Raw genomic sequence first — 27,683 nt, 5'->3', positions numbered from 1 at the left:
GGTAGCGTTCAGAACCGAGACCAAACCAAATACTTTTTTTATTTGCTTGACAAACAAGAATATTGCATTGTTGTGATTATATATATTAAAATATATTTTATTTTATTATTATATATATATTTATATATTATTACCACAACCTTTCATGGGAATGCAAGAGAGAATTTATTTTATTATTATTATTATTATTATTATTATTATTATTATTATTATTAATGATTGATTTATTGTTTTTACTTGTATTGTGCTGCCATACCATGTTTAGGGGAAAACAATCAACTCGATAAGTAAGAGAAATGATCATAAATCCTCAAATTATGTAAAAACGAAGAAATAAAAATAAGTACCATAGAGGCTGATTTGGATGAATGTGTAGTTCTCTTCCAGTATGGCTGCCTGTAACCATTGGTAAACAAAAAAATATATATATAATAATATATATAAATAAAACGCCTTTTGTGCAGTGGTAGAGTAGGTAAAACGTTATGTAAAAAAAGCATAATACTGTTCCACTGACTTGTTTATAATATCCAGTAATAAGACACAACATTTCAATATTTCTGTTGATATATATAGGGTTTGAGGTATCTTGATGTTAACAGGCGATAAAACACAAAATATCATCAGTTTGGAAAAAAAATTCAACCTGAAAATCTAATAAATTCCCAATAATGTAATTGTAATGTAATATACATTCAATTACATAAAATTGTATTACAATATCAGTCAGGACATTTTATTACATTATTGGTTGAGTTATTACATTATTTGGTTGTATTACATTTTCAATCACGTTAAGTGCCAAATTAGTTTTCAGGAGTTAATACATTATTGGGAAATTATTACATTATCGGGTACTACAAGACTATATAAACTAGCCTAACTACTGAACCGTTCAACAAATAAAATTAAGACTCAATAAAAAGTGGTATTTGCTGCTTTATTATAGTATATAAATTTACTTAAAGTATAAACATGGAATACAAAAAAAACAGCTTCAAATTGGTCGTAGAAAATACAGACAATAGGGGTCTTTATGAAACAAAATGTATTTTTTTTTTATAAAATAACACTGTTTAAAGTCTATATAATAGAAAACAAATTGTGAGTAATGAATCATGCAACGTTGAAAACCAAAGATGTTTGTAGTAATTGGACAGTAACAAAAACATTGTATACGCTTAATATTGTATAAAATAGAAATATAATGGTGAGAAAATCAAGATATCAATGATGGTTATGACGAGTTGTGAAGATAACGGCTTTAAAGCATGTGGTAATTCACAATGTGTAAAAAGTTACTGGATACAAATAAAAATAAACAATTAAACAAATGATGCCAGATTACCACCATCAAGCACCAGAGATAGAAACAAAAGCAACAATGTCCAGAGGTGATAACAACATGGGTGGGTGGGGTGGGCAGTAGGCTATGGGTTCACACATATTTTAACACTAGAACAGCTGGGCCGGTATTTTAGGAAAAGTCCAGGAGGGAGGGAGGGTCTTGTTATTTTTGTTCCAAATTATTGAAATTCTAAAATAATAAAAAAAAAAAGAAAAAGTTATTTGACCGGTCCAGCTGTTCTAGTGTTAAAAGCTGTGATGCCAATCAAACCTAAAGCCCCAAAGCCAAACTCAAAGAGACGGTGGTCGTGATGTTACCCCGTATGAACTTCCACTCATGAATGACCTCTCTTGAGTTGATTGTGTAGGGAGCAAACCGTTAAGTGAAACATTTGCAAATCAGTAACACTTCCTCACCGACTAGAATAGTTTAAATGTGAAAAAAAAACACATCACAAGTAATATAATAATAATATAATAATATAACACATAGATGAAGACTCATAAGTAACATACGTCAGCGCTCTCCATGAAAAGTAATATAATGTAACTTATAAATGCAGCTGTAATGTCACATAATGTAACCTCGCATGAAAGCAAATATGTAATCTGTAACATTACTTTTTTTTCTTTTGTACGTAACACTGGTACAAGTTATATGATAAAAGTTGTTCTTGAAACAATGACTTCAAAATGCCTTTTCCTAGAGTGCAATATTGCATTAAATGACAATCTTAATATAAAGAGGCGTTACAGACGGTCAAGCCTGCCTTCTCCCTCCCCAGGCTGTTTCCATTCAGATCCCCACCTGCACTTCAGTAAATCAACATCAACCATCATTTGTCAAGAGCCTGTTCAATTTCACTGGAAACCAGCTCCTTGTTCTTTAGAGTATCTCAATATATTATAGCGCAACATGGATTTGAAGGCCCCATTGTTATGTATCGTAAATATACATTCTGCTACTCTCGTGTTCACCAAACATATGGTAGTGTTTGCAGTGGCGTGCACAGATTCTGTAAGGCCCCAGGGCCGAAAATGTAAAGAGGGGCACCGACATGGGGCTCCACCTTGGTTTGTGGAGGTATGCATGCCATGGCCGAATTATACCACAAGGGGATAATGATAAAAAAGAAAAAAACAGCGCTGTGATCCTCATTTCAAGGGCCTTTTGGTAAAAGGATGTCTGACCAAATTGGGCCCCCTGTACTTTAAATAGTATGCTTGGGGCCCTTTCAATTAAAATTATGCTTGCATAATTACAATTGAAATTAGTGAATTATGCAATTAGAACCTTGGGGCTCTTTGGGCCTTTGGTTGTCTGGAGCCTTGAAGGCCTGGGGCCCCTTGAGCTGACCAGAGGGATACTGGAGCTCACCAGAGGGGCACTTGAGCTGACCAGAGGGGCACTTGAGCTGACTGGAGGGGGTAGAAAATTAAAGGCAGTGGTGGTAGCCCCTTCCTGTGCACGCCACTGTGTCTGGAAGGCTCAAAACATTTTCTCAATACTTCATATAAAGATTATAAGACACAAAATATAGATGATTCACTATGGATAAAGAGAGTGATCCATACCTTAAAAACAAGTGTTTGGCTTTGATGGATCATACTGCTGTACGTCCAGTAGTACATTCGTTAATGAAAGGCAGGTTTTGTCTCTTTACTTTGAGCAAACGCGGTCTGAAATAACGTAGGTTCCATAAAATGCACAAACCCCCGGGTCATCTAATGTGCCCGCGCAACATTTATAGGTCATTTTCAAAACAAAACGATATTGTCCCGTGATTATCTAGGCACAAGGAGGTATAGCACTAACTAACCACTTAGAGCCCCGCACTGTCTCTAGCGGGGCTGTTCGACTCTCAAGTCTTTTCATTATTACTGGCTGAATAAACACAGATTCTCCTCCAGACTACGTAGGTTATGAATGTCATCGATGAGGAGGATTAACATGAGATTAACACGAGTTATAAAACCACATAAAGTAGAAATGTGGTTCTCCATCTTCCCTGGACGTCTTGTACTATAATGCGCAAAATGCGAATTGGCGTTTTTTATATCCGTCTTCCAAATATTCAGTACCCCGGATAAAACAAGTACATTTCATCCTCCAGTTGTGGAGGGGGGGGGGGGCATTAAAAGGGTACATAGAATACATAATGACTATTGGTCCTTTAACAATGCTTCTCTCTTCATTTTACCGTTATTTCTGTTGGTTAATGTTCAAATCGAGGTCTCCGCTCTCCAACATCCCGGTTCATTTGGTAACAACATCGAGACCTGATTGGCTCTGAATCCCGTTCCTTTGGGCTCGAGTGTCTGCGTGTCCTCACAGCGTGGCAAGATACAAAAACCTAAAAGCTGAGACAGAGATCACCGTTATCCGTTATATAAAATACTGGTACCACAGGAATCCAAGTGGGAAGGCATTTCTCCGCGGAGAAAAACCCAGTGGATTTAGTGTGAGGGGAGTGTGGCGGCGTTGGCGGCGTTCAGCTGGCCCACGGCCAACATCAGGATGTCCTTCTTCTCCTTGTGGAAGCGCAGCTCTCTGCCGGCCAGCCGGGCGTCCTCCAGCTCCCGCTCCGTGGAAGCCAGCTCCTGGGACATGGTGCCCGCCACGCCCTGCTCCCTGTTCACCCAGTCGGCGGCCATTTGCGTGCGCATGTCGTCGTCCAAAGCCCGGTGGGAATAATGAGCCAGCACCTCCTGAGAGGAAAGACGAAAAGCTTCCGTGAATCAAATGGTGGTGTGATGCGGCGTTTCTTAAACCCCGGTTATGTGGGGCCAATGCGGGTCCCCTGGAGTTTTGCAGAGTAGGTCTGGTTAGTTGACATAGGTGTAGCGTTAGACAGATTTTCGTTTTTAGTTTTTGGTGACTGAAGCTTCAATATGACAATTTGACTATTTCTTCTTTTTTTTCATATAGCAATCAGAACACTTTCTGTAAAAATTTACACTTTTATTTGATCTTACCTCATTTTGATCGTACTACTATTAGTTATTGTTATTGGACACACATAAACACACCCTGCACTGCACCTTAACATGCATTGCACATACACCATACGCAAGACACTTTCTGGAAATAATTGACTATTATCTTACTTATTTAATATTTTATTTGATCTTGATTTTATTTTATTTGAAATCTTTATTTCGAACATGCAATGAATACAAACAAATAATAACAAAAGCAAAACACAACTCAATCTACATGTTCGAAAAGGAGTAGGAAGAACTTGTATACACTTATTTAATTCTACCCCTTTTCCACTACTCAAATGAGTGTACTATTTTAAAACATAAAAAAAAAAAAGAAAAAAAAAATATATATATATATATATATATGCAAAACAAAAACTATATGTAAAACATGAAATAAATAAAATAAAAATTTAAACACCCGTGAATATCAAGTCCCTTCCTCATCCCTGTACCTTGTGAACATAATTTCCTTATACATCAGTTTGAATTGTCTCATGTCTGGACATTGCTTTAGCACCACATTTAGACTGTTCCACAGTTTCACTCCACATATCGAGATGCAGTGTCTTCTCATGGTAGTGCGTACATTTACCACTTTTAAATTGTGTTCTCCCCTCAGATTATAACACCCCTCCCTATCAAAGAACAATTCTTGAATGTTTCTTGGAAGTGCATGACTTTTTGCTTTATACATTAATTGTGCTGTTTTAAATTCCACAAGATCATTTAGCTTCAATGTCTTTGACTCCAAAAATAATATGTTAGTGTGATCACGATAACCTGCAATGTGAACTATCCTTATGGCCCTTACTACTACTACTACTACTACTACTACTACTACTACTACTACTACTACTACTACTACTACTACTACTACTACTACTACTACTACTACTACTTATGGTTACCATTCTTTTATTCGTTGTTGTTTCTTAATTGTGCACTGTTGAGTTTGAGCTCGAAACACAAGAATTTCATTACCTGCAATGCCCCTGTATTGTTGTGTATCTGACAAATAAAGAACTTGAACTTGAACATGCAATACATTCAGGAAAATGTTTCATGCCTCTCCGTTGTTTCTCTTCTCTTCCTCTTCTCTCCATTGTGTGTGTATCTGGCCAGAGGCCTCGTTGCCTAGCAACTCACAAACTCAAGCAGGCTCACTGGCTTTCTCTGGCTTCGAGAGCATGCATTGTTCATTGCTGTTTTATGCACTTATTTTAGCCACTAAGCTGCTCACTAAGCCACTAAGTGTCTACTCACCGAGAAAAACATCTGCAGCGTATAGCAGAGTAGAGCACAGAGATCTTTAGTTATTTTTCACTATCTGACACCTATAATGAAGGAGACGGGACGCCATGGAGTCAGGTGAATGACAACAAGAGTTGAGTTTACTGAGTTACCCGGAAGTCCCCTACATTGCATTATGGGTACTGTAGTCTCTATGTTACACTTCTATCCAGTTAACACAACAGTTTATCAATCCCCTAACCCCCCACCCCACCCCTCTTAATAAAGGTTAAATAAACCCTTGAAGAATCTCAGTCGACTGAGGTGTTTCTGACAGATGATTTGACTTTCAGGGGACAGCCCTAATCAGGGTGTCGTATTTATGCTTTAGATAATAATCATTCAGGACAAGGAGAGTACGTTAGCTTCTTTATTGCAACGTCAGCAACATGAGTGTGACTCTATCCTAGGCTAGCAGCCAACTGGCCATCAGGACCCCGTGTGCGGGTAGTTAAACAGAAAGGTGCGAATATTACATGAGGCATGAATATTATACAGGGGACAGCCCTATTCCTGACCCTGTTGTTCGTCTGTTTGGCGCTTCCCAGCTCGCTTGGAACCAGGCAGCGGGCCAGAACTCCAACCACAGGACTCTGTGAGTAAGCTAATAGCATTGCATCAACTACACTACACTAACACATATTCCATACAACTGAAAAAGTTGTAAGAGTAGGGTATATCTGCAGAGCCGCACTGCCGTCTCTGTGATGTTTACACGTTTATAAAAATGATTTAAAATGTTTATTAGCAACGCCAAGCTTTCAAACCATTGCGTTTCTCTGTCCAAGACCAAGACCCTCATGCAACTGTGAGTACCTTTGACATTTCTCTGCGATACTTGTATAACGAACGTTTCGCGTCGGGTCGGACCAGTTTCCTATGGGGGAGCAAGGGACTGTGGATTCACTCGGCCAAACCTTGTTGGCGTGCATCACAGTCAAGAAAGGGGCTACCCTTCCTGCTGACCTGTTGTACAGAACTTGTTTGTCGCTTTGCATAAAAGTGTCAGCTAAATTACTAAATGTAATGTTAATGTCAGGCCAACCTTAACCCTAACCCTGGTCACACCAACTCTAACCCTAACCATGGACAGACCAACTCTAACCCTAACCATGGACAGATCAAAGCAACTAATATCTCCCCAAAGACAGCACAAGGCTTAGAGACTGAAAGCCCAGAAAGGTCTTATGAAAGAGCATTACTGTATATTGCTTATATTGCTTTTATGTGTTTGTGTCTGTGACCACCATTGATGTTACCTTGTTATTATGGGCTTTACATCTCATTATTATCACTATGTTTAATAACTGACTTGAGATTAAATTAAATTATACTGTGTGTGGTGTTTGGTACCAAATTGTACAGAGGTTTTTATTAACCCTTTGACTACCACACTACCAAAGGGTTAACCCTTTCACTGCGACAATACAGAAGGTTAACCCTTTCACTGCCACATGACAAAGGGTTAACCGTCTGTAGTGTGGTAGTGAAAGGGTTAACTAAGGAACTTTCTCATTATATTGTTTGACCATTCCAACTATTCTGATGGAAACATATAGCCGACCCATGAATCACCCATGAATCACCCACGAATCACCCACAAATCACCCATGAATCATCCAGGGCATGACATGCAGAGATCCCTGCAGCCTGCCCTCAGGTCAGTTCATATGTGCGTTTCTGCACTGATGATGTGGACGGAGAGATCTCCTAACAACATTGGTGTGGTCTTTAAAAACAGCTTCTCCAGGGATTAAAAGGTATGTGGGGGTAGGATTTTATTAGTGTTTGTTTATGGCGGTTACCGCGACGGTTTGAATGGCTTCACTAATTTGTGCGGTAAGGAAAAGATCAATACCGCGGCAGCTCTAGGTCACATACCAGTCTATGTTATTGTTGTAGCAACGTAGGTTGTAGTTCGTGTAAATCACGAGATGAAAGATTCTGGGAGAGAGATTCTGGGAGAGAAGCATCCTAAGTTATACCATATGTGGAGATGAAACTGATACTTTGTTTGTCTTGTCCCATATACCACCTAACAAATGAACTTTAGCTCACTTCTCCTCTCTTCTCTTACTCTCTTCTATCCTTTCCTATCACTTATTCTAATTGTATTAGTGGTCTGATGACTAATAAACATCGGTGTTGAACTACAGTCAACGCCCCCTGGTTGTTATAATATTATTATCATCCACATTCAAGAAAAGCATCATAACACCAATTAATCATAATTCTGTGTGCAACCCTGTCGACTTTTATGTTATTTGTTTGTGTATTATGTTATGTAGTAGTCAGTCATTCAACTTGTTTTAGAAAAAAGCTCTGTTTTGAATACCTTCATGCTCACATGACCATAGCCTTAAAATAATGACTTTCAGAAAGACTGATAAATGTTGATTCAAAGTGTATCACAAGAAATATACTTACTCTCTAGGCCTGACATGGAGTGGTACCCCTTTCATTTTAATAAATTAATTTCTTTCATCATTTCATTTAATCAGTTCATCTCAATATTAATCACACGCATTTAGATGAATCCAGGCAATATAAATGTATACCGGTGGTTACGAACACTCGTTTCCCTTTGATTGACAACAATGTTTGCTTGTTAGATTTTAAGGGAGAAGTATCGATCAATCAATTCAAAGCACGAAGATGTGCTTCAATAATGGGAAAATGTTGTTTACTTACTAGCGTTGTTTTCCAATTAATTTAGTATTTTTCATTGAAATGTGACGTTTTCTCAACTTTTTAGTATTTGTGTGCTTTTACTATATAATTTGTGTTTGTTTTAATGTTGTTTTATATATGATAATTGTCTGTATGCTGCCTTCTTAACCAGGGTCCACGAGAAGGAAATCTCAATGTGATTACCCTGGTTAAAGAAAAAAAGAAAAAGAAAAAAAGAAATAGTGGCAAAAAGTTGTATAGTATAGACTTAAAGCAGTAATCAGTAAGATCCACATTTTTGTTTGATTTGCCGACATCTACTGGTGATAAGCAGTCATTTCTGTTGCAGTTTTTGCACTAAATTGTAAATCGACTTGCTTTCCATCTTGAAAATTCATGCTAAACACAGTCTATTAATTCCCAACCTGCTGTTGCTGCTGGTGACATAGAACGCATCACTTTCTGTAAACCAGTGATTCTCAAACAGAACATTTTCGGAAAATTGAAATATTCCCCCATAAACGGCATTTATTGGAATATTCTCGAATACACTAGACACGTTGTCATTTGTCGGCCTATTTATGAATAGTTTTCAAATAAACACTAGATTATCGATAGTATATGTGTACTTATGCACGCTATAGAGGCGGGCTGAAAAATCTATTCTCTCGTTTCCTCAAGATCACACACACACATACAGGACACGCTGTTATCTCAGTGAATACAGCTCCGATTACCCCAAGACTGGTAACATAGACTCCTTACCTTAGATCAGATGTTCTCCAAAAAGATTATTCCAATTCCTGATCGCCATTCCAAATATCGATTACGTTTATTGATTGATTATTGGCTGCTGTAAATATATATTCCAGGCTGCTTTCCGTCTCGCGATCAGATCCCTCATCATCAGACAGCTCGCCAGCATAATGGAGCCAGTTGGCTCCACCTCTACAGATCCCACAGGGATCTCTCAGTATAATCAACTGACCTGCAGTTACACAGGGATAGACGATAGGGGGCGGTTTTTTCCCATCTGAGCTCCTGGAGGGGCTGCTGTACCAACGGGAGACTCGGTTGATGAAATATGAATTCAGATCGCTAATAAAAAAATCAAACGACAAATCGCGTCGTCGGCACTCAACGGGGGGCATGATAAGACGACAATTCTCGTCGTCGGCATTCAAAGTGTTAACGTCCAAGTGCACTTACTTCCTAAACATTTGAACAGTGCTAGCTAGTGCTACCTAGCGGTGCCAGGCAGATAACAGCAAGCAGCCAAGAAAAAGACCATGAGGATATTTATTCCCCTCTTGGGAATAAATCAGCAGTGTGGAAATATTTTGGAAACATCCCTGTGCTAGCGTTAAGGTGTCAGAAGCCTGCTCACCAGCTCTTTTGACCAGCTTTTCCCCCACAAAAACCGAACCACAATTCTAAAGGAGCGATGAGTATCACAGCTGGCATTTCATATTTCACTTGCAAAGACATGAGACCTTACAGTGTTGTCGAGAACGACAATTTCCGTGAGCTACTGCATAGTCTGGAGCCGAGATATGCAATCCCACCGAGACAGCACTTCAGTGAAACTCGCACACAATCGAGTTTAAGATGAGATTAAACTTGAGTTCATGAACACAGAACAAGTCGCTATCACTACCTATGTAACTGGAGAGAGATGCAACTTTCCAGTGAGGCTGCAGAGCTCAGGAAGTAAGTTCATATTTTTTGTCTATTTGTAGAAATGCAAAGACTATATTCATTACTTAGTTTAGTGTTAAAACATTTTCCATTTGCTATTGTGTGTGTGTGTGTGTTTGTGTTTGAGTCTCCCTTTTCCCCCTTTTATTTTATTCATTTATAAAAAAGAAAAATCTGTTATTATTTAAATTATTATTGTTGTTTTTCTGTCACATCTATTATGTTTATCTATTTTTATGTATGTGTATTCTGTATTGTTAAACGTATACGTTTGTTGTCGGTCTCCTTGGGTGAGATGGGATGGGGTAAAGGAATAAAAATTGTGGATAGGAAAATTTAAGATTTCTTTCATTTGCACTTTGATATTTTTGTACCTGCATAATGCTTCCAATAAAGAAAATAAAAAGGTGTGTAGTGATGCTAGTACATGAATGGTTGTTATCAATGTTACAAAGGTTTAGCGGTGGCCAAGTTCCCTGAGCCGAAGAAGCGAGGCAACCGCGGTTTCAACACCGGCCGGCGACCCTCTGGTCATAGAGAATGGAAGGATTTCCTGTTTGGTTTCCTACCTGTCGGGAACATTGTCTCTCTCTCATGGCCTTGAGGCTTCCATTCCAATGTAGGAGCTGGAAGACGGTCATTAGTTCCTGAAGGAGAAACACAGCTGAGCAGGCCAGAACAAGAGAGAGCCTTCTAGACGTACGTCTCGTACACCATGCATGTTATAAAGGGGCATTTCCACTATTTCTAACCTGAATCCTATCGTTCTGTTGTGAGGAGGACATGTGAGGAGGACATGTGAGGAGGACATGTGAAGAGGACATGTGAAGAGGACATGTGAGGAGGACATGTGAGGAGGACATGTGAGGACATGTGAGGAGGACATGTGAGGAGGACATGTGAAGAGGACATGTGAAGAGGACATGTGAGAAGGACATGTGAGGAGGACATGTGAAGAGGACATGTGAAGAGGACATGTGAGGAGGACATGTGAGGAGGACATGTGAGGAGGACATGTGAGGAGGACGTGTGAGGAGGACATGTGAAGAGGACGTGTGAGGAGGACATGTGAGGAGGACATGTGAGGAGGACATGTGAGGAGGACATGTGAGGAGGACATGTGAAGAGGACATGTGAGGAGGACATGTGAAGAGGACATGTGAGGAGGACATGTGAGGAGGACATGTGAGGAGGACATGTGAAGAGGACATGTGAGGAGGACATGTGAAGAGGACATGTAAGGAGGACATGTGAGGAGGACATGTGAAGAGGACATGTGAAGAGGACATGTGAGGAGGACATGTGAAGAGGACATGTGAGGAGGACATGTGAGGAGGACATGTGAAGAGGACATGTGAGGAGGACATGTGAGGAGGACATGTGAGGAGGACATGTGAAGAGGACATGTGAAGAGGACATGTGAGGAGGACATGTGAGGAGGACATGTGAAGAGGACATGTGAAGAGGACATGTGAGGAGGACATGTGAGGAGGACATGTGAAGAGGACATGTGAGGAGGACATGTGAGGAGGACATGTGAGGAGGACATGTGAGGAGGACATGTGAAGAGGACGTGTGAGGAGGACATGTGAGGATGATATGTGAGGAGGACATGTGAAGAGGACATGTGAGGAGGACATGTGAAGAGGACATGTGAGGAGGACATGTGAAGAGGACATGTGAGGAGGACATGTGAAGAGGACATGTGAGAGGAGGACATGTGAGGAGGACATAAACCAACGTGTTCCGTATCTCCAGAGCTCGGCCGCTTCCCCCCCCCCCCCACTCCACTCTGAGAAACCCCAGTGGAGAGCAGATGTTGAGTGAACTGCAAACAATTTCCTCAACTATTTATTCAACTCTCCTCGAGTTGGGCCTACTACAGTTGAAATAGCTGAGGAAATAGTGTCTGTAGTTTATTAAAGGTCTGCTCCCTGCCAGTTGACGTCTTCTGGCGAAGTTACTGGGGGGGGGGGGGGCAATGCGGCTGAGCTCTCGAGACGTTGGTGAGTCTGATTATCACATGAACTCTGGCCTTATTTTTTTAATCTGTAAACTAGCAATGGATGAACTTGGTCAATACTGAACCAAAACCATGTGGTTCTGGATAATGCTGTGAACTGAAGGCATAGAAGGGCAAGAGTGATTAATTGGTTCAATTGATACAATCCAAATCAGCATTGATTATGCCCAATTACCAATGTTTCCTATTTCCAAACATGTTAGTAATAGTTTTCAGTATCTATGGAGACAGGTGGTTACAGAATATATATATACAATTCCATTTCAATAAATCTGTACATCATAATGAATCAGTTTCAGTTTATGTCACAACATTCACTAGAGTTGTTTTCATGACCTTGTATGACCATGGTCAGTCTATTTTGCAAAGGCTGGCACTCCCTCTAGAGGTCATGGTCTTGACTGATTCTTGCATGCATGCACACATAACATTGCCACATCATTTCTAGCACACCATACAGTGTAATATATTGTCTTTTTGCATATTCCTCAGAGAAACACACATACATGATGCAGGCATTCCACCAGGGAAGTCAGTAGGTGTTATTTTAGAGCCCCCCGGGCATGTATCCAGGGGGGGATACCAGGGTGGCCAGGTGGCTAGATAGATCGTCTTGTAACATGAATAGAAGGTCACAGGTTGGATCTATTTCATGTACCTGAAACTCCAGCATGGATTTCCCTTTGTTTGACTCGAGCATGAAGCGAAAGGCCCCAATTCCTGTGCTGGGGTTGTCCGCCTCTTCCCTGTTCCCCTGTGAAGTACAACAACAAGATGTTATCGTCGACAACACAGGGTTCAAGAAGCCGCTATCGCGGTCACGTTTCTACATCCCTTCTACAACCAACGTGGGTTCGTTCGGGTGTCCCTTTTCTCAACAACAGAAGTGTTTACTGCAGCACTAATTTGTATATTTGTTTAAAGGATCCCCATTAGCTGGACGCCTTGATGACAGCAAAGTAAAATAAAAATGACAAACAATCATGGCATTTTTAATCAATTAGTTCATCTTTGTTTAAAAGATGTTCCAGTATGATATTATGGTAGTGAGAGAAAATGGTGGTTTTTTCAATGTATATTTGGTTATAAACTGATATAAAGAGACGCTTTAACACTTTGACTGCCGGGAAACGCTTTACAGCGTCATTCCCGGCCATGCTCAAGTTGCCGAAGGACGCTGTACAGCGTCTTTAATATCAATATTTCAAAAATCTGTGAACGGATTCATATTTCCCCTCCGCTGGCCTGAGATCCACCAGGAGGACCCACTGAGCTCTCTGGCGGTTCAGGAGTGCCATCTGGTGGCCGATCAGCGCAATCGCCAAACAGGAAGTGCTGTGGAGGTTGTGCTGGTCGGCCATATTACTTCCGGGCACTCGGTACATGTCCCGGGACTCTGGCTCGTCACAATATAATAGCGATCCATTGCCAATAACTCGATAAACAACATGATTTGGACGTATATAGTATTATACAAGCTGGAAATGGTTCATCAGGATAAACATCCCATAATCGAAAACGGTCTACACCACGCTGATCGTCCAACGGCGCGAGGAAGATCCGGTAAGATCCAGCGTTATTTTCTAACGTATTCCATATAAACTGTTATGATGAACATACACACTAGATGAATGATATAACGCTGCCCACGGAATTATAAACGATCCCCCGCCCATCCGGTCATCATCAGATCATACGTAGATCATTCTAGAAGTACGTCCAATTGAAATTTTTTATATCGCCCCGATTGCCATCAAACTGTATTTCATCATCAATATAATGCATTTGGGGCTATAGATCACGTTCTGGAAAAAGCTGCAGAAAGAGATGAAAACATACTTATACATTAGACCATACTTTACTATGAATATGTGAATGAAAAAGTTTAACGTTGCTACACAATGAACAATACATATAGGACTTTGAATGGGCCCTAATAATGGCAATGTAGCAATAGAATTTAAAAGTTATAGCCATGCAAAGAAGGGGTACTTCTCCATAGACAAATAGAGCCGGCAACCTATGGTATATAATGAATTTAACCCATGGCACCCATAGTGTTAAGAGGGTAATATCATTATCATCACGGGATGATATTGACGGTGGTGGAACCAGTGGTTTCACAGGCACAGGCCGCGTCAGCGAGGGTGTTTTGTTTTGAATTCCTTGTAAGAACAAAGATAAGGAGCGGTACAGAGCGAGGGAGAGGGGTGACCTCTTTAATGCAACAGTGAATGAAACGTTTTGAAGTGTGTGTAAAGGTTAAACGCAGTTGTCATGAGCGTCGCATGACAACCAGGAGAGGGGCGGGGGGCCGTCGTTGCTACGGCGAGGATCTATAAGTCGAACGGTGTTTCCGGGTGTAGGGCAGACTAAAATCTGGCAGACCAAAGAAACAAATCCCACAGGAGGGAAGGGACCAAGAGACTCTCTCCTCTTATCACAGAGGGGGGGGGGGGGGAGAATGCCACATCATCATTAGCTTCGGCTACCACGAGGATGGTCTTGGCTAACGAACAGGCCTGACCACTGTTGGACTGAGAGACAGAGGGACAATAGACTGGACTGAAAGATCATTAGATAGACTGAACACACCGAAAGATAATTAAAATAGACTCTTCAAGGACAATACAATCTGTTAACATCTGAGCTGAGGTTTCTGTTTATAGCAATAAATCACGTTTTTTCTTGTAAGGTATTTCACGTTGTCGAAGTGTCGGATTCTTACGGAGGTGGAGAATTATTATGGTTGGCGGATTGTACTAACGGGGAGGGATAAGGATCTTATCAGCCAGTATCTGAGACGTCGGGACCATTAAAATGACACAATGCAGAGGAATTGGATGGAGAGCCAAACAGACAAAGACGTGATACTGGCCAGTTTAATCAGGATCTAACAGTTGATGCCGTTTGGACCCGGATTATTGCTTGCTTTGAAGTTGCTTGAAAGGAAGAGACTGTGTGCAGTGCCGAGGCGTGAAGGGGTAGCCATGGACGCGAGCCAAGCCAGCGAGCGAGCAAGGCCAGCGCCATGGACCCAGCGAGCGAGCCGAGCAAGGCCGGAGAGATAAACAGCGCCATGGACCAGAACAACTGACGGTGAAAAGATAAAGTGAGTCTCAACAACTTCACAAGCCAATAAGAAAACGAACAATAGTATATCCGTAAACGTAATTAGTTTGACACAGAGAGAATGCCAGCTCCATAGTGTGTTTTGGGACAGAGCAGAGCGGCACAGTTTTGTTTTGAAAATCGAAGGTGTTATCTGAAAGGGAACCAAAACAGTCATAGATGACGAAAGAAAGCAAAATAGGGCAGAAGGAGCCATAATGAGAGAGATGAGGAGAGGGGGGGGGGGGGTGCTGAACCAGACTGAAATCTGTTATGGCGGGATTGTTATGACAAGACTGTCGCCTGAGACGGCCCACCTTAAACTGGTCGCTGTGGTCTCAAGACGGCCGGAATTTGTTTTGACGGGAGGAAAGTCGGTCGGGAATTTACCTTAAACTGTGTATTATGTCCGATAAGCAAGAGTTTAGTCCGGGAGAAGCGTCCCCTGATAGGAAACAGAGGAAAACAGCAGTGTTTTTAGGCCTTGGAAGGAAGGGCAGCGGCCATTTGTTTGAGAGAGTAGCCATTTGCACCGAGTCAAGATGGCCGCAAAGGAGCCACGAGGAGTTAACAACAGATAAAGAACCAGGAAGTGACACGTCAACTAAAACACCATAGAGGAGGAGTAGGTCGCCACCTAGTGGCGGAGGGGGGGGTAGTGCTGGGGAGTTTCCATTACCCATAGGGGAATATTTAGAGTTTAATTTAATTAAGGAGTTTAATTGCGGAGGGGGGGGTAGTGCTGGGGAGTTTCCATTACCCATAGGGGAATATTTAGAGTTTAAGTTAATTAAGGAGTTAAATTTTTTCAAAATTACCAACTGCTTGTGTGTATACACGGTGGTGTATGTGAGAACTTTGTAAAGGAACTCAAAGTGTGGTATAGAGCGACGTGACAGCTCCAGGGCGACGGTAGACAGCCCTGTAGGGTATAGAGCGACGTGACAGCTCCAGGGCGACGGTAGACAGCCCCGTAGGGTATAGAGCGACGTGACAGCTCCAGGGCGACGGAAACAGCCCCGTAGGGTATATAGAGCGACGTGACAGTTCCAGGGCGACGGTAGACAGCCCTGTAGGGTATAGAGCGACGGGACAGCTCCAGGGCGACGGTAGACAGCCCCGTAGGGTATAGAGCGACGTGACAGCTCCAGGGCGACGGTAGACAGCCCCGTAGGGTATAGAGCAACGGACAGCTCTGTTGTATGTTAGATGATAGTACGAGTACGTATGTGAGTTAGGGGCAGGGAACCAACCTGCTCTGTTGTATGTTAGAGCGATGCTCGGTTGGATGTTATTATCATAATAATAATATCGATATACGGGTTAATTAAATAGTTTAATTATTGAATGGGTTAAATAAGAATTGCACAGAGAGATGAGATGCGGTTAATTAAATAAGTTTAATTATGAAATAAGAGGGAGTTCGATCTCCAGTGGGGCCTTCTCACACCTAATAAATAGGCAGAGTCTTGAAGACACGTCACCAGAAAGAACTGGCGCGCGCTGGGGGTCACCCGTGGGACGAACAGATAAGAGCGCGGAGTGGGTATCGTTTAGCTGCTGGTGTCACGCCGGAAGACAAACAGGGAACAGCCCTGTAGGATTAGATATGGGTGTTGAGAAGGTGGGGGACTAATAGAGAACAAATAGCGCCATGGGCTGTAGGACACTCACACCGTCCAACAGTCTGGAAAGGCGTGGCCATGGCAGGGGCTTGCAGAGGGAAAATATATAGAGAACGAGCTGCAGGCCCAAAGCCACGGTAGACTAATAGAAAAACACCGGGTCGAGTGTACAGAAAAACTGCTGGCGTGGTGTTTCTGCTTTCCGAGTCTTGAGAGGGCCGACGGCGGTGGAGATGAGCCTCAACCAAGATGACCAACGGGGCGGAGATGGCCGACGGGGCGGAGTCCAGCGGTCGCAGGCGGTGTTGCCCAGGGGAGAACGAGGCGGACATCGGAGGGGTTTTCCTGCGGAGACGAGGGCTTTCCTGCGGAGACGCTGTTTAGAGAGCGTTTTGAAACAACAGAGCATGGGCGGTGAATCATGGACAAACAGGGACTTCCTTTCAGAGTCAATCAGGAGATCGAGAGACGAGACAACAGCGAGAAGTCCTGTGTTCATTGATTAGGAGTATGAGATATAAATGGAGGATTCATATATAAGATATATGTATAGAAGGATATATATATAGAAGGTAGATAAGAGGGAGAACAGTAAAACAACAGGATATAATTATTGGGAGCAGACAGAGGGGCTCTAATTGTTATGAGTCTTGGATGTTGTTGGTTTTGGTGGTCTGTTTCGGTTCCCTTTGTGCACGAAGGGGGGCGCAAGCAGACATCAGCCAGCGAGATCACTGGGTTGACCGTGGGCCGTCTTAATTTCTTGTGCACGAGAGATGAGGTTGGTTTGCTTCAACCACAGGCTATTTTTGGCATAATTAATTAAAAAACCAAATAATGATTTATGATTCTGAAGGGGTGATAAGAATCAAGGGGGGATTGAGAGAAAATGGTGGTTTTTTCAATGTATATTTGGTTATAAACTGATATAAAGAGACGCTTTAAGAGGGTAATATCATTATCATCACGGGATGATATTGACGGTGGTGGAACCAGTGGTTTCACAGGCACAGGCCGCGTCAGCGAGGGTGTTTTGTTTTGAATTCCTTGTAAGAACAAAGATAAGGAGCGGTACAGAGCGAGGGAGAGGGGTGACCTCTTTAATGCAACAGTGAATGAAACGTTTTGAAGTGTGTGTAAAGGTTAAACGCAGTTGTCATGAGCGTCGCATGACAACCAGGAGAGGGGCGGGGGGCCGTCGTTGCTACGGCGAGGATCTATAAGTCGAACGGTGTTTCCGGGTGTAGGGCAGACTAAAATCTGGCAGACCAAAGAAACGAATGCCACAGGAGGGAAGGGACCAAGAGACTCTCTCCTCTTATCACGAATGCCACATCATCATTAGCTTCGGCTACCACGAGGATAGTCTTGGCTAACGAACAGGCCTGACCACTGTTGGACTGAGAGACAGAGGGACAATAGACTGGACTGAAAGATCATTAGATAGACTGAACACACCGAAAGATCATTAAAATAGACTCTTCAAGGACAATACAATCTGTTAACATCTGAGCTGAGGTTTCTGTTTATAGCAATAAATCACGCTTTTCCTTGTAAGGTATTTCACGTTGTCGAAGTGTCGGATTCTTACGGAGGTGGAGAATTATTATGGTTGGCGGATTGTACTAACGGGGAGGGATAAGGATCTTATCAGCCAGTATCTGAGACGTCGGGACCATTAAAATGACACAACGCAGAGGAATTGGATGGAGAGCCAAACAGACGAAGACATGATACTGGCCAGTTTGATCAGGATCTAACAGTAGTAAACCTTGTTTACTCGCACGTGGGTGGATGTATGCATGCACATACTGTACACAACAGATACGCATACTCACATAATGCTGAGGGTGTGGGTGAAGTACAGTGTAGAAGGTGGATGTCATAGCAACACTTTCTTATGCAAGGGATTTTTACATAACAGGCTCATATATTTCCTGCCACTATGGAGATTCATAGCAATGCCGTTATGCATTTTCACTTGAACGTGCCTATAGGTTAGACCTGGGAGGTATCCTCTAGAGGTGCTAGGACTCACATTGAAGGAGGCCAGTGCCTCACATACGCTCTTCTCGATGAAGTCGTCCGTGATGCGACGGGAAGGATGCTCGTTAAAGACGGAGTTCATCAGAGCAATCTTGGCAGCGCTGCGTCTCGCCTCTGCCTTGGTCGGGCAGAACTGTCGAGAGTGGAAGAAGTTAGAAATTAGCTCAACGTAGACTTCAGATACGCATCCAAAAGTGGGCAACGCTTAAAGGAACACGACAACATTTTGGGAAATGTTGTCTCATCTCAGAGAGAGACAAGAAGATAGATACCAGTTTCCTCTCTGTGCGTTCAGTAGAAAGCTATCTGGCTGCACGTTAGCCTAGCTTAGCACAATGAATGGAAGCGGACAGTGCCGGTTAGCTTTCAGGAGAGGTGTTAATTGGACAATGCCTAGGCTAACCAGCACTGTCCGCTTCCATTCATTGTGCTAAGCTAGGCTAACATGCAGTCAGATAGCTTTCTACTGAACGCACAGAGAGGAAACTGGTATCTATCTTCTTGTAAGAAGACAGTAAGCTAATTTCCCAAAATGTTCCTTTAAAGGTGCATTATGGCATTATTCTGTTGTGAGGAGGTCCAACCCCCCCCCCCTTCCAGGGAGCAGACCTCTAGTGAACTGCAGACACTATTCCCTACTGTTTTCAACTGTAGCAGGCCTAGCTCGAGGAAAGTTTAAGAAATAGTTGGGGAGATAGTATCTACAGTTCACTAGAGGACTCCTCTCCTTTGGGTGACGTCCTCCGGTGGAGTTTGTTGGGGGGCGATGCAGCTGAGCTCTCGAGACACGGAACACATTGGTAACCTTTATGTCCACTTATCACATGTCCTCCTCACAACAGAACAATAGGATTCAGGTTAGAAATATGGGAAATGCCCCTTTAACTTAAGCTCTGGTTTATAACACATTCATGATGCCTGAACAAGTGTTTCATAAGAGCTACAATGGCAAGTATGGATACTAATTTCAGTTTTCAATAGGTTTTCATATAGTATGTCATTTGTGACAGAGCTGTGGAACAGCATGGCTATATACTGAGTTAAATCAGTATAATCTTCAATACTAAACTCCAAAAAAACAAGACTAGGCAAGCCTAGTTAAGCCTGACTCAGCCACGACAATCATGCATGTTGAACAATGGAGAGAGATAGGGTTAGGGTAACAGCAGCTTCTACAAGGGGAATTCTCAACAAACTATATCATTGTCAGATTGGTTGTGATACCTTGGTCTAAACAAATGAGACCATTGCTGAAACAAATGGTAGCCTAATTCTCATGATACGACCACTTTTCCCATAAAACCGCTTCCTGTTATGCCGTTAGCTCCCGTAGGGCTGGGCGATAAAACGATAATGATAATTATCGTGATATATTTTAATAATCGATATCGGGAAAAAGAATATATACAGAGACAGTGGACAGACTTGTCTTTCTTGCCTGCAACTTAAAGTAATGGCTTTGCTTGTCCAAATGACAATACTGACCAAATTGAGATATATTTTTCTCTTGTCCATTTATTTAGTTTGCTTTCTAATTTAAAATACAGTTTGAAACCGTCTGTACACAGTAGGCTATGTGTGCTAGCAGAGCTAGTCTCCAGTCACGAGTCACGGTGCACATGTGCGGTGGTTTGTCCACCAAAAAAGCGCCAAAAGATAGAAAAGAAACTAGCAGAGCCAGACCTATTCAACTCCCCTGGAGCCACAGCCAGCAGCGAAGCTCGTTTACTTTCGCTTTCAAACCAGCTTCAGCCTGAGAACTGGAGTGTGAGTGGATGTAACACTAAAGATGGCGGCAACGACAAAGAATTGCTGCAAAATAAACATACATCTGTTTAAAAAAATAAAAATAATTTTTTTTACTACTTATAACAATATCGATAATTAGTGATATCGAGTGATATGATATCTTTATCGATATCGTGATATAATTTTTTGCCATATTGCCCAGCCCTAGCTCCCGCATGGGAAATGTTCACAAAGTGGTTTGATGACGCAAGGAGAAGCTGAGAAGCCTTGCTAACGGTGAACGTGAAGTTATTTTAGTTGATAAAGCAAGTTTTGTTCGCTGGATTTGACCCGGACACACAATATCAATACAAGATATAGAGGATATCAATGATGGACTTGACTCGGTCCCGTTGCTTATATAACTCACAGGGAAGGCAAAATGTTGTTGCAACACCGGTAGTCTTGTGTAGCCATACCTCTCTCCACACTATGTTAGCGCTATGAGAGAGGTCTGGCTAAACCTATTATCATTCTGGTATTCTTTAACCAATCACAATCATCCAGGGCGGTGCTAAGCAGCGACGGTGCCCTTGTAAAACAGTGTCAGGGACGAGAATTTTGACTGAAATAGTCGACCAATGGCATTGCTTATATACCCACAGTCTCATGACGCTGATCAATACTACCACACCGGTGACTTGAGGGGAAGCAGGAGGATTGTCCAATTCTGTTTCTCTATCATCTCCGACTTAGCAGTGGACAGATAATGCAGGCTACTACCGGTGAGCTTGTGGGAGAATTTCTAACCCGCTTGTGATTTTGAAGGTTCAAAATCGAACGCTCATTTCAAATAGATTCTCGACTCGGAATTGAAAATCGTGACACCCCTAACAAAAGAAAAGGTCACTTTAGTTAAAGGGGAAAAAACACAACTGTATGTTCTGTGTGTATAGTTAGTATAGCTAGGATAGTTTAGTATACATAGTATAAATGTATATTGTATAGGATATTGTATAGTAGTGTACATATGACCCATTACCTTTTAATTCGTAAGTTTAGCATTGTATTGTATTTTATCTTAGTACTTTTTATCATGTCTATTTTATTATATCTATTCTATTTTATTCTATTAATATATAATTTTTTGCACAATCAAAGGCGGGCATGGCCACCTTCATTTCACTATATGTATTGTGTATGTATGTATGTGGCGATTAAACCTCTTGAATCTTGAATCTACAAATAGTCAAATAAAAAAGTAAATAAATAGACAGTACCTGGAAACTCCCGAAGCAGCTGCCCCCAGGAAGACTGACGTAGCAGACGTACGGGGGGTTGTTGGCCGGGACCATCTCGTAGACCACCAGAGCCCCGTTCCGCAGGTCTGCGCCTCTGGTCAGTTTCATCTGCCAAAACTCTTGCAAGGCTTCCACCACGTTGACTGGAGGACAAAGACACCGAAGATGGCTTGTGGTGAGATCATGGTATGTCAGTGGCGGACTGCGATAGGTATGGCTGCCGTCATGTTTGATAAATATATATACACAGTATATACTGTATAATTATGTGGTTTGATGTCATTCAGTCTTCTTAATCCACCCCTCAATGCAAACGTGTGTAACATAATGTGTAATGTGTAACATTTGCACTGCTGTGTCGGCTATCAGATGTTACAGCTGACGCTAGCTAGTGACAAGTTGTCTTTGATTAACAGCAGCTAGCGTTAGCCGCAACATTTGGTTGCTGACATTAACTGTACGTTTTGGCAGTTCGTGGCACTGCTAATGCCAAAGAGCTGGGAAGGAGTGTTATGTTATCTAGCATTAGATAACAATGGCTCAGCCAGCACTACCGCACTACCACTCTTCCCATAGGATAACAATGGCTCAGCCAGCACTACCGCTCTCCCCATAGGATAACAATGGCTCAGCCAGCACTACCGCTCTCCTGATAGGATAACAATGGCTCAGCCAGCACTACCGCTCTCCCCATAGGATAACAATAGCTCAGGCAGCACTACCGCTCTCCCCATAGGATAACAATGGCTCAGCCAGCACTACCACTCTCTACCACAGAGTTTAATGTAGTATTATTATTATTATAACAACATCCAGGGTCTTAGGTTACTGACGTTGTACTGCACAGCTGATTTTGTTGATTGACATGGGTAAGGCTGTTCCAAATGCTCTTCTTACTCAGAACCCTTGAACCCTCTTTGACTTCCTAACTTGTTAGTCCAGTATGTCAGTCCAGTCTGCGAGGGCTCAGTCTGCCATACAGAAGACCAGCACATCCGGGTTCCTTTTTTTCCCCGCAGCTGCGCCTATTTTTGGGGAAAACACAGATACTGTTCCTATTGACCGCCATTGTATTTGGCCTGTATAAAAACTGAGAGCTCTTACTTTGTTTTAAAAGTTTGTTTTGTTAGTGCATCATGTTAAGTCAAGCAATGGAATTTCCCTCTGGATAAATAAAGGATTTCTATTCTATTCTTACTATACTTTCCAACACTGGCCACCATTGATAATTCACACCATTGTGAAGAGTTCAAAATTGCGAGAGTGACCCCCCCTGCACAAAAAAGGCAGCAAATTAGACCCAGGCAACTACCGCCCTGTTTCTATTCTTACCTCGATCTCGAAAGTCATGGAAAAAATTTTCTATGAACAGGTCGAAAAGTACCTGGCGGAAAAAAATCGAATCTACGAATTCCAATCTGGCTTCAGAACATCCCACTCCACTGACACATGCGTTCTCTATTTGAACAACCACATCAAACAAGAGGTGGATGCAGGCAAATACTGCGGCATGGTCATGCTGGACCTCCAAAAGGCTTTCGACACTGTCAATCACTCCATTCTGATTGACAAGCTAAAAGCAATTGGTTTTTATAGATTATCAGTGAGCAGGATGCATCCTACCTGGAGGGGAGAGAACAGATGGTAGAGGCAAACGGTACCCTACCCCCCCCCCCCCCAGTGAGCTGTGGTGTTCCACAAGGAAGCATACTAGGACCGTTACTGTTCCTAATTTATGCAAATGACATGTCATCAGCTTCGCTTGTGACTGCAACTTGTTCATGTTTGCGGATGACTCAGCCCTGCTGGCCTCTGACAAGAACAAGTTACAGGTTGAACAAACCCTCAGCTCGGAACTCGGCAGAATCTGCACCTGGCTCGCTGATAACAAACTATCATTACACCTGGGTAAAACAGTCCATTCTCTTCGGATCATATAACAAACTCAGACCACTCTGTTACAGTGGGTAACAATATTATTGTCACAAGGAAAGATGAAATTACATACCTGGGTTCCATCCTAGAGGCAAATCTTTCCTGTGACAAGATGGCATCCAATGTAATCAAAAAAGTCAACCAACGAACAAGATTCTTGTACCGGATCTCCTCTCTGGTAAACAAGAATACCCTGAAGACTCTAACAGGAGCACTCATTCAAGGGTACTACGACTATGCTTGCACCTCATGGTACCAAAGCACCTCAAAGGCACTAAAAACAAGATTACAAACATCACAAAACAAACTGGTCAGACTACTGCTTGACCTTACTCCAAGAACCCACCTCACCCCTGCCCACTTTGACAATCTAGTATGGCTTAGAGTAGACGACAGAGTACAGCAACTTGCAATGGGCCTGGTCTACAAGATACACTACACCACTAAGGTACCCATGTACATGTCGAAATACTTCCCAAAGGTCAGTGAATACCACAACCACAACCCAGATTCGGCTCAAACAAGGGACTAAACACGTTTCGCAATTATGCCACATCAATGTGGAACGCCCTACCCACAGCCGTAAAAAAATGTGAATCCCTACCCACCTTCAAAACCGCTCTCAAAGAGCACCTACGGGAGGCTGCAATTCGAAACTGGCCCCCGTAAATGTCCAAACCCCCCCTCCCTATGCTTGCACCTTGCACCCCCCTACCTTCACCCACCCACCCCCCCCTCCCAATGTAGTCTCCTCCCCCTTGTGTGTATATATTTTCTGTTAGGATCTGTTTAACCCTTTCACTGCCGCACTACCAACGGTTAACCCTTTCACTGCGACAATACACAGGTTAACTCTTTCACTGCCACACAACAGCAGGTTAACACTTTCACTGCCACACTACAGAAGGTTAACCCTATACTATCACACTACCGACGATTATAGTAAGGGTTAACCTTCCGTAGTGCAGCAGTGAAAGGGTTAACAGTACTGTATATTTGCATATCGTGTATGTCACAAATGTAACAGTACTGTATATCTGTATGTCATGTCATAAATGTCATGATATCTGTATATCTGTATGTTGTGTATGTTTATGAATTGAAAATGGGGGACCCTGATGTAAACAAGACGAAAGTCTTTCTTGACATTTAATATTATGTTTATGATTCAAAGTGACCGTAAAACTAAGAGGTAATGACTATTTTTGTGCAACGATGGTCTTCCACGTGATTCATGTCCATGTGTTTTATCCTAAAGTTTTAGTTCATGAACAAACACGAGTTGTTTTCTCCCAAAGGGGGTGTGGCGTGACCAAAATAGAGGCATGGCGATCAAGATTCTGTGCGATTGACATTGCCGGTCTGATGTATGGTGAGGTGTATTCTAGATCAGTAGAGTCACAGTGAGCTGTATATGGTCATGTGACCTGAGCAGTGAACCCAGATCAGCGATCTTACCCTGACCAATGCATACGTGTTCTTTTAAAGGATTTCAGGTCTTCGTTTTTTGGAATGTTTTCTCTCAGTATTCTACCTTAGAATTTTACCACTCAATAGCTTTCAATGACCAGTAGCCAAGGTGATAATTCTCATTACAATGTTTAGTTCTCAAAATTGTTATCTCATATCCGAGATTGTACACACGGAAGGGGCTTTTAATTTTAATGTACACTGGCTCCCAGTCTCATTCCATACTGATTTTTAAAGCCTTACACTCACACAAGTCGTCCACAACACAGCTTGGTTAGGTACGTCTGTGACCTATTAAGCACATAAGGTACCATGTATGGTATCGACACGCTCCCTGTGCTCTCATCCTCAACCCTCATCCCTCTGTGAAAGAGTAGCGGTAGTACTAGTAGTAGTTGTAGTCAGTGTTGTGTAGTACTAGTAGTAGTTGTAGTCAGTGTTGTGTAGTACTAGTAGTAGTTGTAGTCAGTGTTGTAGTACTCGAGTCCAGGACTCTGACTTGGACTCGAGCATTGACTGCATTCGGACTCAGAAAGTGCAGACGAGGACTCAGACTTGTTCATTTATAAATATATATTATATTTTCTTTTTGTAATAGGCCCTAATCATTTGCCATAAGATATTGATGGCTATATTAATACCGTAACATTATTTAATTTTGTACAAGGGCAGACACTTGTGTTCCACCTAAATGCGGATTTGAGACCCTCATGTTCAGTACTTGCCTAAAGAGACTCAACCTTGATGACTTGGACTCGGACTAGGGTAATGGGGACTCGACTCTGACTCTTCTTTGGTGACTCGGACTCGGGACTCGAACACTGGGGATTCGAGACTCGACTCGGACTTGAGATTTAGTGAATCGACTACAACACTAGCAGTAGTAGTAGTAATAGGAATAGTAGTAGTCGACATCGTCATGGTAACAGTAGTAGCCGCCTAGTAGTAGTAGTAACAGTTGTAATAACAGTAGTTATAGTTGTCGTAAGTATAGTTGTCGTTTAGTACAATTTCCATTAGAGTCAGATGTCAGGGAAAACGTGACGTGCAAGCAGCGGCTGCAACTCTGAAATAATGGCAATTACATGAAGGACTGAAATAAACATTTGGTCATAGATTATACTTTGAATTCATGCACCTTTCTCTTTTCAATCTGTGTTATTGCATTGGTTTGTCTTGTGTTGTACCCTGGTAATACCCAGAAAAAAAGTTCTAGTGCTGCTCAAAATCTTTTTTAACATGGGGTCGTCTGGCTCAATTAACTACAGCAGAAGTGATGTGACAAATGTGGAAGTTCGTGGTCATCAGGGGGGCGGGGTATGTAGAATGCTCTACTTACATTATAAGAAACATCTGCCCCCACTCTCGAAATCCCAAACAGTAATCTGAGTATTTTTTTTCTCCCCACAAAAATGAAACAATACTGGAAGCCATAACTACGCTGTAGGCTATAGGCTACAATTAGGGTTTGTGTGGCGTTCGTTATCCTGAGGGGTGTTTTTATGGGTAAATGGGAACACTAGAGTAAAAGAGTAACACGTCTCTAAATAATTTTCCATCCTGTTTGTAGAGCACAGATTGATTGATTGAAAACTTTATTAACAGATTGCAGAATGGGTACAGTATAGTACAGCTCAATACATACAATTGTTAAGGGGATGCAGACCAGAGAAAGACTTTCGTCTTGTTTACATCAGGGTCCCCCATTTTCAATTCAACAGCATTCAATTATTAGCAACATTGTATCGTGTCGACCGTGACCAAGCCCATAATATCATCCTTCGGAATTCTGACTGATAGCCAACGACGCCAGCACGGAACTCCAGTCCACAACCCAAAAAGGACAAGTCCTAGTTACTGTTACACACTCCCCTGACGCGCATTTACTGACAACAATACATCTCTACAGCATATTAGTGCAAAGGAAGGGTATACCTCTCCCATAGCCCTGCGTGTGTTTCGCAAAGCTCCGAACCACAGCCTCCACGGCTTCCTTCAGAACAGCGGGGTTCCCGGGGTTGCACAGTCCAGCGGCCGCCCCTCCGCCGCCGAGCCCCGCCGCGCCGCCGATCACCGTGCCGTACAGGCTGTGGAACTGCAGCGGCGGCGGCGGGGGCGGTGGACCGGAGGACACGCAGAAAGAGGCCGGCGGGGGCAACATGGGTGCGATTGGAACCGTAACCCCGGGCCGGAGAGAAGAACGCAGAGGCAGAGTCCCAGTTGACCCTGTTGTTCCTCCAAACCCGATCCCTGGCTGTAGTCGATGATGAGAACGGATACCATCCGAGACAGATTCCATTGTCCCGACGTCACGTTTACGAAATCACGGCAGGATTTCTTCTAGTTGATGTCCGATGTGCGGTGTAAAAGTGAACTCAGTAATCTAAACAAAAAAGTACTGTAGGCTTTGGACAAAAAAAGGTATGTCGACGAAACAGGGGACTTAAACGA

The 27,683-nt window shown here is 42.5% G+C and overlaps 1 protein-coding gene across 1 annotated transcript; it reads right to left on the bottom strand.

Annotated features, from left to right (window-relative positions):
* Positions 1–921: 921 nt before the first annotated feature.
* On the bottom strand, positions 922–27,683 carry lix1l (limb and CNS expressed 1 like). The gene is made up of 6 exons (XM_084312561.1): positions 27,168–27,683; positions 21,807–21,970; positions 18,791–18,931; positions 12,675–12,770; positions 10,563–10,640; positions 922–4,056 (listed from the first exon to the last, which is right to left on the bottom strand). Exons 1-6 carry the CDS (start codon positions 27,529–27,531, stop codon positions 3,805–3,807), a joined length of 1,095 nt encoding a protein of 364 aa, XP_084168687.1. The 5' UTR covers positions 27,532–27,683; the 3' UTR covers positions 922–3,804.

The sequence above is a fragment of the Notolepis coatsorum genome, assembly GCF_963971535.1.
Source record: "Notolepis coatsorum genome assembly, chromosome: 4".
Classification (NCBI taxonomy): Eukaryota; Metazoa; Chordata; class Actinopteri; order Aulopiformes; family Paralepididae; genus Notolepis; species Notolepis coatsorum.
Note: the sequence above shows the minus strand (reverse complement) of the source record. Positions and strands in the feature narration are given on the sequence as shown.

What these genes read in the sequence shown, in the direction of transcription:
- lix1l (XM_084312561.1), bottom strand. Translation starts at nt 27,531, where the DNA reads ATGGAATCTGTCTCGGATGGTATCCGTTCTCATCATCGACTACAGCCA. An exon ending in AATCCATGCTGGAGTTTCAG is followed by an intron (nt 10,641 to 12,674) that starts GTACATGAAATA and finishes TTTCTCCTTCAG; the next exon opens with GAACTAATGACCGTCTTCCA. An exon ending in AGAGACAATGTTCCCGACAG is followed by an intron (nt 4,057 to 10,562) that starts GTAGGAAACCAA and finishes CTTTCCTCTCAG; the next exon opens with GAGGTGCTGGCTCATTATTC.